Below are 12,196 nucleotides of genomic sequence, written 5' to 3'. Positions count from 1 at the left end.
AGGACCTGTGCACATGGGTGCATGTGCTTGTGGAGGCCTGAGGTCATCCTTAGCTGTCAGATTTATGAGATTTGGTTTCTCACTGGCCTAGAGGTCACTAAATAGGCTAGCTGATGGGCTACGGAGACTAAAAATGTGCACTACCATGCACAGTTGTGTTTTAACCTGGGTTTGGGGATTGAACTCAGATCCTAGTGCTTTCCCGGCAACCATTTTACCAATTGAGTTCTCTATCTACCACCCCTCAAACAATTTTTAAGATAAAAACATCACAATTAAAAAAAAAAAGCACATGCTTCCCAATGCCTGATTTATAAATCCCTAGTGTGGGCCACACTGGTGGACACGCTTCATCTCTTATGCTCACTCACATCTGCTGTCCCTGCACCTGACCACTCACACATGTTCCACCTCTCTATGGCAATACTTAATCTACTCAAACCTTTTCTAGGACTGAGCTAGTCCTAAACAGTTTTTAAAAAGATTTATTTCTTTATTTTATATATGTGAGTACACTGTAGCTGTCTTCACACACACCCCAGAAAAGGGCATCAGAGCCCATTACAGATGGTTGTGAGCTACCATGTGGTTGCTGGGGATTGAACTCAGGACCTCTGGAAGGGCAGTCAGTGCTCCTAATCCCTGAGCCATCTCTCCAATGCAGTCATAAACATTTTTAAGACAAGTACATTTTCCCCCTAAAATACCAATATTTCCAAAGACAGAAAGTACACACCCACACACATATATATACACACCCCTTTACTGTTTTCAAATATGTGTTTCGTGATGTAAACTAATCCTAATGATTAACCCCAGGGTTCTTAAAATACATTAGGGTACCTGGGTCTTGGGGTCCTGGCAGCTGCACTTCAGGGGCTCTGTCTTTATAGCCAGTTCTTTCTTTCCTTTGTAGGCTGCCACTTCTTCCCAGAGTTCTGGACTCTTAAAGCAGTAACTGCCTGTTTCTAAATTGCTGCTGGAGCTGACTATGTGCTTTGGACAAGCAGACATGTCTATTGGTATAAGAGTAGATTTAAATAAAAGAATAAACTGTTGGTGGATGAGGTGGGGGAGGGATTTACACAGTCCTCTGAGGCCTCTGGGCCAGGTTGGCTCTCTGGCCAATGCTGAGTTATATTTTGAGTTACCCAGATCACTACATAAGTAAGATCATGTGCTGAAGCAAGCACTGGTCTTCATTTTCTTTCTATTTAGAGTTAGAGTTGCCAAGTGCATTCACACACTGCTATTTTCTGAGACATGTAAATTTGTCTGCAATTTGTTAAAATACACATTAAATAACAGTCATCATCAAAAGACAAAGAAAAAGCCCACTTCAATAAATGTAGACGACGTATACTGACTTTTTGCCTGAAGCATGTCCACTAGCTTATATCAATGTATAGAGAAAAATTCTGAATACAGCTAGCTGCTACAGGAAAGATGAAGTAGGCCTCACAAAACCTAGAGAGCAACAGTGACAGCCCACGAGGGATGCCCATGGTGTGGGAAAGAGGTTCATTCATTTAGATTAACTGGTTTCGAATGTACTCAGCTTTGCAGATGTTAAAAGCTGCTGCAGACCTGCACAGTTTTCTAACTTTTTCCTTTCAAAGCAGTTTCATATTTCATAACAACTTTTCTACATTAGTAGATCATAAACATCTATGTTCAGCTAATAAACCTAGGTTTCCCCTGGAGCACATAAATTCTGATAAAATTTAACAAGAAAAAGAAAGGCAAAGAGAAAGAAAAAAAGTGATGCATCTTTTATGTGCATAATATTTCTTCAGGATAAAGATGTTAGTTGGCCTGCCTTTAATAGAACTATTCTAATTATATCCTGCCCTGACTTACCTGTGACGACGGAAAGGAAAACTCAGTTCTGGATTGACACTGTGCGCCCTGGAAGGCCTGCAGGTGGGTAACCTCCTGACAGTTAGTGTGCTATTTTCAGAAATTATAAGCTTTAGATATTAAAATAGTAGAGGGCAAAAGTGGATAAAAATATAACCAGATTCCCTGCTATTTTGGGCTGCCTCTCCTGATGTTCCATTCAATTAGAATGGATAAAAGATAGCATGCATTGGTCAAATAAATTTATATGGTCTTTTAAAAAAGTATTATAAACACTTTTGGCAACATTTTTTTTTAAATGGAGAGATAGCCACCCAAAACGAAGCTCCCCATTTTCAAGCTAAGCAACGTTTCCCAGCATCTACTCAGGTGCACACTTGGCTGTTCAGCTTTGCTTGCTTTTTGCAATAGCATTTAAAAGAAAAACAAGTGACTATTTCCTCCCTACACAAAAGCTTAAGGATGTGATTATAAAATGAACCAGCCTCAATGGATAAGCATTTGATTTGGCACTTAGCAATGGGTAAGGCTATCATTTCACTGACCCATTGTGACCCACTGTGACACGAAATCGCAGGAAATGACGCCAGCTGAAGCACAGAAGTCCCATTTGTGAGCTCACTCAGCATTATGAACCCACCACTGAAACGCTGTTTTCCTTCTTCAAGGACATCAAGGAAAAAATTCATATTGCAAGCATAGCCAGAGAGAGACAAATATGAGAACATTCACTCATGCCCAGATCTATGTTTATTTTACTCTCCCGTCTCTAGTATTATGGAAAGTTTCAATCATATAGTAAAATACACAGAAGAACAGACCCCCACAAAGCTGTCACTCAGGTTCCATAATTGTCACCACATGGTCCAGCTTCATGTCCTTATCCACTCCTGTCTGGATTTTTTTAAAAAGCAGTTTCCAGACAAGTGATATTTTATTTTATGTAAACTTTCATTTACAATACACATGTATATTTTTCTAAAGATCATTCCAGAAATCTCACTGCACATGAGATGTTTGAATCAACTTTAACCACATCTTGTAAAACATTTTATACTTAAGCCTATCTATCTAGAAAACCGATTTGCCTGACTGTAATTGGATAATTAAAATGACAAAGTGGTGTGAAACACACACTATTACTCTATGTATAGTGGGGGAGAAGCATACTGTCTGATGGGGAAGAGTCCATGCACATGTCTTCCCATGGCTCTCGTCTTCGTGAACATTACAATCAATGATGAAGTAAAAGTAGTTGGGTTAAGATTTGCTTGCATGGAGCTGAGAGAAATGGGAGGGGGTTACTAAGCGGCCCCGGAGCTGCCTCCACCCCCTTCCCCTTCTCTACAAACATACAGAATAAAAGACAGACCGACTTTTATAGGCTCAAAATCACTCATGTAGCAGGCTAGCTCCTCATAATAATTTACTACCGATCTCAGAGCAGACATCAAAAGGAATGGCACCTAGCAGTTCTATTCAGCTCTTCACTGCCAATGACTAATTTGTAGGGGAACGAAGTCCTCACAAGACCAAGCCAAAATCTTCTGAGGTGAGTTTGATACAGTGCCACAAAGGATATGAAGAGGAAGCCAATAGGAGCTACAGATGCAGAGGCTCCATTAAGAGTTCTAGCAAAAGAATAAAGGAACTTCCCTCATCTGTGAGTTTTAAAAATGACAAAAGTAGGAAAAATTCAGAAAACTCAAGCAAAACCTTTGATTTGTCAAAGCTTTTGAAAATTTGTTGTTAAATGCTAACTTTAGTTGTTGGAGTCCTTATGCTAATTAAATGGTCTCATGCAGGGCAGGCAACACTCCTCACAGCAGTTTGGCCATCTATCTTTGCCAGTCTTGGGCCAATGATGTCACATGACTGTTATGTCACTGGTTCCCAGTCTCTTCCAAAGGAATCCCTCCTTTCTGCAAAGTAGCTGACTGAGGGTGGAAAAATTACCATGAAATGATAGTTTTTAGTATCACACCTCTCCACAAAGCATAAACACTTCTGTTAAAAATTTTCTGGAGCTAAAGTCAATTAGTCCCATGTTACACACTAGAAACTCTAAGTTCTTTGAAGTTCCATCAATTACTGGCACATCCGTTTTGTCTCTTGAGTCTAGATATCTATCTATTCTCAATTGAGGATTGGGATTTTCACATTATTTATTTTTGCTGGTTGAAAACGTCCCACAATGTCTGCCAGCAAGTTCCTAGGTATGGACTCACATGTATAGTGGCATTTCAACTGTGTGATTTTTTGTTTGTTTGCTTGTTTGCTTTTGAAATCACCTCACATTAACAAATTTATTAGAACATTTCATGGCATAGAGACTTTAATACAAACCTCAGGAAACCTGTGATATGTTTCACCATGAAAATGTGGAGTGTCAGGAGTTCTAATATTGGCCTCCAGCCAGTATTAGAATGATTTTGGAGCTTAAAAAGTATATTTTTATTTTAGATGTATGGGTATTTTGCCTGCATGTATGCTTGTACACCACCTGTGGGCAGTGTCTATGGAGGCGAGATGAGGGCTTTGGATGTCCTGGGATAGATGAAACAAATGGTACTGAGTCACTATGTGTGCTCAGGGAATTGGACCAGAGTCTTATAGAAGAGGAACCAATACTCTTATTGAGACATCTCTCCAATCCCTGATTTTTGTACATTTTTTTTTGTTTTGTTTTATTTTGTTTTGTTTTACGAGATAGGGTTTCTCTGTATAGCCCTGGCTATCCTGGGACTCACTCTGTAGACCAGACTGGCCTCGAACTAAGAAATCTGCCTGCCTCTGCCTCCCAAGTGCTGGGATTAAAGGCGTGCGCCACCACTGCCTGGTGATTTTTATACTTTTTAAAGGACTCGTTGTCTTTGACAAATCTGTGGGGAATGCTTATAGGTAAAAATACACATGGAAGCTCTTCAAATGCATGGGGTTGGAAAGTCTGGGCACAAATGACACAGGAAGGGCTGCAGTCTTTACTAAGCAGTAGGAGGGAGCACAGGAGGCCTTACTCCTTGGTCTTCCACCTTGTTAGTCTTTGTAAGGCCATTTCAGATGTTAGGCTGTGTGTTGCTTCTTGTACATATTATTTGTTTAGCAGAGTAAATATCAGAACAACAGAGACTCAAGATTTGATAGTAAAGGTTTCACTTGTCTCTACCAATTCCAAAGCCTGGTTCACTCACCATAGTATTTCAGAAGAAAACATTTACCAACTAAAATAGTGATCACCACCTCCATTTCAAGAGAACATTCAAACTTTCGACACTTCATGGATAATGTATAGGTAGACTTGGTTTGGTTTGGGGCAGAGCTGGCGAGTGAGCCAGGGGCTTCATGCATGTTGGGTAAGAGCTTCCACAGAACAGATCTAGCCCCGCTGAAACTACATTCCAACATGAAAAAATGCAAGCAATTCAGTTCAAAAACAGAAAATTTCTGTTTAATTTATAAGGCATTTTAAAAACAGAAATGCAAATATAATTGGTAGTATGTTTCACAATTATGACATACTAATGAAACCTGTGTTATCCATTTAGGAGGAACTAGGCCTGGGAGGCAACACAGCTAAGCACTCCCCGATACATGTTTAGAATAGGGATTTCCACTGAACACTCTAATTCCAAACATACTAATCGCATGCCTCTCTTACCTTGTGATCATATGGATTGTAGGAATGAAACACCCGAGAAAGATCTTTTGTCCTTTGTTTTTTCTGTGGAAGAAAAACCACAAATATTTGAGTTGACAGGTAGCAAAAAATACGTCTGTGTATTTTTCTATCTACCTATAGAAAGACTATAGCTTGTTGCATGCAGACATCAGTCAACTGATAGCTATGTAGCTCAACTGTCATGTAGCAGGCAGGCTACCTCTTCCCAGAACAGTGGCTCTCAACCTTCCTAATGTTGCGACTCAGTGGTTCTCACCCACCCAATGCTGCAACCCTTTAATACAACTCCTCATGTTGTGGTGACCCCAACTATAAAATTATTTCATTGCTACCTCACAAATACAATTTTGCTACTGTTATTGATCATAATGTAATAATAATCAGTATTTTTGGAGATAGAGTTTTGCCAAAGGGATCACAGCCAATAGGAGGTTGACAACTGCAGTCATAGAAGGTTTTGTGATTAAAGCAAATTACCATCTCAAACTATTTCTAAGAATACACCTAGAAACTACAGTGAGGAGAAAGAAACCTCAGCTCATTTTTATGGGATGTGCTCAACTCCGTTTTAATGCCAACAACTGATCCCCAAGCACTAGCATCGACCTGAGTGACACTGCTGCACCAGGTTGCCTGGAGCATCTTGAGTCTGTCTGCTTGAGCCTGTAGCTGGGGTGGGAGGGCACCTTCATGACGAAACTATTCTACAGCCAGGTACCCAGCAGGATGTATCCTATACCCAGTATGTACTCAACAAATAATGGCTTAATGAATCAATGACATGCTTGAGGCAGAGAAGCATGGAACTATGCTAAGCCTCCCAGGCAGCTATGAAGAGACAAGGCCCTTCACTTCTAATGAGGCGCTCTGCTCAAGTGAAACCCGGACTCTATGCAAGACTCCTCAGGCTTGCTCCCCAGGCTGTGACAGGGATAAATATGGCATTCTTCTATCACAGTCAACTTGAAAAGAAGCTTATTTGTTTGCCACTGTATGCTTACATGGTTCCATATCAATTTTGTGCACAGGCATGTGCACATGGAACTCACATACACAGATGGGGTTATTACTGTCAGGGCTAGGAGGCTGTTCAGCACTACAGAGACATCTGCTTTCTAGTTCATACTTCCTCCTTGCAAAACTTCCATAGATGTGGACAGACTCTCATTCACTCTTAGGCGATCTGAAATTCCAAAGCTTTAGAAATCCAAATCTTCCTGGCAAATCATTTGCTTGTTTATTTGTTTGTTTGTTTCCTTATTTTATGAGAAAGGGCATCACTACATACACAAGGCTAGCCTGGAACTTGCTATTCTACTGCTCCTGCCTCCTGAGTGCTGGGATTGAAGGTATACTCCACTATACCAGGCTAACACATCGAGTTTTGATGCAAGGGCAGTCTTTGCATAAACATTTCTATAAGCCTGAAAGTTTGTATCATTTTAAGAAATAAATTGTGCATGTCTAGTTTCAGGATTATATTGTATGCATGCTTATGACCCTGACATGGCCAAACTGCACCCCCACCCCCACCCCCAGCGCTATTCCTTTCAGTTTTCCTTTGCACCAGGATTGAAGGAGGGATCACAACTTGAGAAGGGTACTCTGGAGAGGTTTTCTCCTCCATTTAGGTTAGATTTTTTTCTAAACTTACATAACTATGTTTGTGTCTTGTAGAATAGACACACAATATTTCTGCGTATCGAAGAATTCATTATATTTATCTCTTATTCATCACAGAATCAACCTCTGTTATATCTTGCAATTCTGTCATGCAAGTGACCCATAATGTCTGTGATAGCCAACTAACAAACAACAGGGGTGCTTCCATTTGAATGAACCCTTGCTGATTGTCCTTGAGGCCTATAGAGATGTTTGCTACCTACTCCAGAGTCTTCATGTGATATGTCTACCACACACCTCCTGACTGCCAGGATCTGGTCATGGTTATGGTCACGTATGAAAGTCATTTATACACTCTCATAGTTGTGAAACGGAACAGCTCTGTAGGAAAACTATCTTGAGAGGAAGCATTCCACAGGCATCATTTCTAGTCAGCTGGCCTTGTTTGCCACATTCTAACGCCCACTGATAGGCATCTTTTCCTGCTGAAGTTCCCACTTCTTCTGCCCCCTCTCAAGCAATGCTTCCAATATAACCCCCTTTTTCTTTTTGCCTGCACGGCAGAGGGTGTGTCTTTAAGGAAATAGAAAACAGTTCCCTTAGTTAATGAAACGTTTCTATGAGCCTCAGAGTCTATTTTCAACAGTCACTTGTCCACCAAAGTCTGCATTAGCTTATGATTTCTCTTTCCTTCCTTTACACCCACTTAGTTAGTGGAATGGCTCTTGGCCACACTTCAGTCGAAAGAACAAAAGAGAGAGAGAAACACCAACACATCCTTTAATGGGAGACTTGATGTAACACACTGGGGCACTTTCCCCCTGAAAGGAGATGATATTAGTGAAGATAAGCTGGGAAACACACCAACAATCAACGCAGGAAGTGCCTGAAGGCTGAGCAGCCTCACAAGTGCCCTCTTACCAGCAGGAGCTGGCAGGGGGTTAAGAAATGGCAAGCATTGTTTTGGGTGGCCTTTTATGTGAGTTTGGTCAGCCCAAACCCACATGCACCTTTTAACTTGATATTTATTTCTTCTTATTTCATTGTGGGGGACACTAGGACTTATGCAAGTTAAATGCACATTCTTCACTGAGTTGCACCACCCCACCCCTGGCCTGTACATACCTTCTGTCATAAACTAAGTCAAGTGATTTGAGGAAGAAAGGAGGTAAAGGTAATTAAATAACGGTGTTTGAAATCCCTCAAAGGGGGAAAAAAAATCCAGGAAAGAAATAGAACTCTACTTCTGACAACCAACTAATTATACACACATATAGTAGAGTCCTGGTTATGAACATAAAAAGTCAGCGCATCATGAGTGCTATCTGGATATCATAGATATTCCTCCCTGAAGTCAGTTATATAGCCAATGGTGCATTTCTGGAATGCAGAGCAAACGGTGGTAAGTTATGTTCCTGGGCCAATCTAGGCTAACTCCTGTTCTTTTAAGTAAGTTTTGTTGAGGTCTGGGGAGATAGGTCAGTTGGCAAAGTACTTGCCATGGAAGCCTGAGGCCCTCAGCTCGGTTCATAGAAATCAGGCAAGAGGTCAGACATCATGGTATATGCTTATAATGCTGGCTCTGTTGAGTGCAAACAAGCTGATTCTTGAAGTTTGCTGACCAAATAGATTAGCCTAATCCTCAAGCTCCACACCAATGAGAAAGAAGGTTTCAAAATATAAGCTGATTCCTAAGGACTGATTTCTGAGGTTTGCCTTTGGTGCACACACACATCATCCCACATGTGTTCAGATTCTCTCCCACATATAGTCAAGTACATAAGGTTCTATTGGAGCACAGTCACACCCATTCCCTTGTGAGTGCTTCATGCTTCACAAGCAGAGCTGAGTGTCCCAACAGAGACTGTCCTACAGACCATATGGCATCCACTATCTGGCTCTTTACAAAAAACAGTCAATCACTCTGGTGTAGCATCTGTGTCCCTAACACACCAGTGAGGCACCCGCTGGACTGAGCACCAAGTATACAGCTTTCCAGAAAGATGGCCTGTTCCTTCTACCTGCTCTCTGAAGATAGATGACAAGCAATCATAGCCTGTATCCTGATGCATAACAATGAACCAGTGAGGGGCAACAACACCTGGCTGTCTAGTTTTTATGACTCGACCTTCCAGAGCATTCTATAGGAAGTTAAGAGAAAACTGCCAGTCAGGTTCTGGAGCAGGCTGAAATAGAGCTGGGGTTTTCATAGCCTTTCTAGATGTATCTTATGACTTTAGATCACAGAAAATTCAAGAAGACATTTTTTACTAAGTGTTGGGCCTAAAGCCTCAAGGGTTACACATACAAATGGTGAAGATGCGGCTGTCATTTGTAGTGATCATGTTTCTCAGACAGGCAACATGGAAAAAAACAAAACAAAACAAAAACAAAAACAAAAAAAACCTACTGTGAAGGAATTACTGAGCTATGCTCTCAGCAGCTTTAATTGAGACTAAAAGCTGAGACCCAAGTGGAATACTTGAACATTTTCCTATTGCATCACAGCACAGGTCCAAATGACCTCCTGCTTTTCAGCCTGTTCAAATAAACATCTCAGCCCTGAAGACACCTGCAAACCCTCTAAGCATTTAAAAAGTAAACATAGAGAACACGCCACAGGATCGACTTGTAACCAAGGTGGACTGGCAAGTGTTCCTCCCAGAATCTTGCAAGGTACCATCAAGTTATCTGCATCATCAATCCCCATGTGTGGATGGCAGAGCTAGTGAACGCTGAGCTCTGCCGTCTATGTGGCCTGTGGCTGGCTTTCAAAACAAGGCAGTATGCAAGTCTGTTAGAGCATCTACATTTCTTTCTTCCACTTCTTTCCATTAAGGCCTCACAATCATTGTTTGTTTAATTAGGTAAGTAATTGTTTATTTTTTATTGAGGAGATGTGCATCCACACCTTCCTCCAATTTCACTTTACAAACTGCATTGGGATTCTCTCCCTAAGGTCAGAAACGCCTCTATATTTATGTGCAATTCTTTTTTAGAAAAAACAAAGCTTAAGCTCCACCTTTGAACAGTGTAGGTTGCCAATGTCGTAACCATTTCAACCTCTCTGGAGAGTATGCAACTGGGCAGTGATGTAACACACATTTAGTCCCTGAACTCAAGAGGCAGAAGCCAGTGACTGCTGTGAGTTCGAGGCCAGCTTGGCCTGGTCTACAGAGCTAGTTCCAGGACAGCCAAGGCTATACAAAGAAACCCTGTCTCGAAAAGAAAAGAAAATGAGTGTGTAACAGAGCACACATTGTGAAGCTCCCTGTGGGCAGAGAACCTGTTTTACATGACTCTGGGCGATGTCTACCACTCTTGCTTCTCATGTGTGAGGTGATCTTCTAGCCTACTTCCTCTATAGGAAGTCTAACTCTTACTTTTTGCTGCTAGGATACAGACAACAGTGGGCCCATTAAGTTCCCTCTGCAATGTGACAGCATTGGGTTAAAGAACAGATATCACTTGCTTGGCAGCTTAGGCTTCCACAAAACTGAATTGACAGGCAGTGGTGTAATTTACAGGTGGTGAGGAAGCAGGCTGAGTATAGGCACACACATGGAGTTGGTTGGTAAAAAGGAAAGGTTAAATGAGATGATATGCACTGGCATAGCTACAAATGATCAAACTTGGGATTCAGAAAGAGGTCCCCAAAGAGATTAAAGATGGAGCCCAGTCAGACCAAGATCAATCCTTCCTATGGTGGAGTGAGAAACCAGCCATGCTACTGAAACCATGCCAATCAAATAATACTTGCAGGGAAAGCTTGGGCGAGGTGAGAGGGTGGGCTGGATTACACAAACTGAGAGGCAGGATCACTGACAGCTAGTGACTAACTCACAGTACAGAACAGAAGAAAGAACAGAGATTCTAAGAGGTTGGCTTCAGCTCCTCCATGGAATGAAGACTAGGCATGAACAAGCAGGCTGGGGGAAGAGGAGAGAACTGGCTGGGAGCCATCTGGAGAGTAATGAGAAGAAGCTGATGCTCAGCAGAGGGCATGTGGGCCACAAGCTTGAGGGTTCTGAGCATGCTGGTGCCATTTGAAGCAGGACTGGCATGAGATCACATAGGAAGATAATGGAGGAAGGAAGGAGGGATGTGTGTCTCCTGACTCTGGCTAGCTGTCTGCTCAGAGCTTCCTAAGGCCAAGAGGTGGTTAGAATATGCCAGTGCTATCCACCCCTTGCTGCAGGCAAGAATGACTGATGCTTCTGTCCTCCCCGGTGTCTTAGATTTAATTGGTCTAGCGGGACTCTAGAAAGCTCACTGTTTCCAAGGCATGGTTAAATCTGAGATCCAGGATGCTCTGTAAGCTGGCTTCTGACTTCTGTGCTACTAGGCCAGTTCCCTAACATCCTTTGGTACGTGCCATCATCAGGAACTTTTAATCTGCAGCTCTACACTATGCCTGCAGCTTTGCCTTGCTTCCCAACCTCTTCCCTTCCTTACAACACAGCTTCTCTCTTAAGGAATCCCTCGGGCCACACTGAGCTTGGACTGCAGAGCAGGCTGATGCTCCATACTTAAGTTGGTGAATACTTTGGACAAGACAGGGAAACTAGTTTAATAAGCCTGGCCCTTTACTATGCCGTGTGTGAGAAGCATCAGAAGCTTAGGAAAAGCATTGACAATACCCGAGGCCAGTCAACAATCTCATGGTCCTATTGTCAGTCTGTCAGGGGTGGTCCTGAGATAGCAATCCTCCATGAAAGCCCAGGGAGGAAGAAGAAAAAATGCCCCTGAAATATAAACCACAAACCTCAAAGTTTCAGAAACCAGTTGGAAAACTGATGTGGAATATGGCTGCTGTTCACCCTCTAGTACACAAGAAGACAGGAAAGAGCTTTAAATCTTATCTGCACAGTATTGTTTGTTATTTACATTGCTGAGGATGGAGCTCAGGGCCTTATACAAGCAAGCAAGCAGCCAACAAACAAACAAACAACTAAATAAGTAAATAGAATAGAGTAGAGTAGAGTAGAGTAGAATAGAATAGAATAGAATAGAATAGAATAGAATAGAATAGAA

At 41.8% G+C, this 12,196-nt stretch overlaps 1 protein-coding gene across 1 annotated transcript in view; it reads right to left on the bottom strand.

Annotated features, from left to right (window-relative positions):
* Cdkal1 (CDKAL1 threonylcarbamoyladenosine tRNA methylthiotransferase) overlaps positions 1-12,196 on the bottom strand; it is a 561,841-nt gene that overhangs the window by 119,459 nt on the left and 430,186 nt on the right. The window contains 1 exon segment of the mRNA XM_085831198.1: positions 5,519-5,581. Within this exon segment, the coding sequence (XP_085687324.1) occupies positions 5,519-5,581 (63 nt within the window).

Source organism: Mus caroli, unplaced genomic scaffold (assembly GCF_978045245.1).
Source record: "Mus caroli unplaced genomic scaffold, Mus_caroli_1 scaffold_15, whole genome shotgun sequence".
Classification (NCBI taxonomy): Eukaryota; Metazoa; Chordata; class Mammalia; order Rodentia; family Muridae; genus Mus; species Mus caroli.
This window is presented reverse-complemented; position numbering and strand designations above follow the sequence as displayed.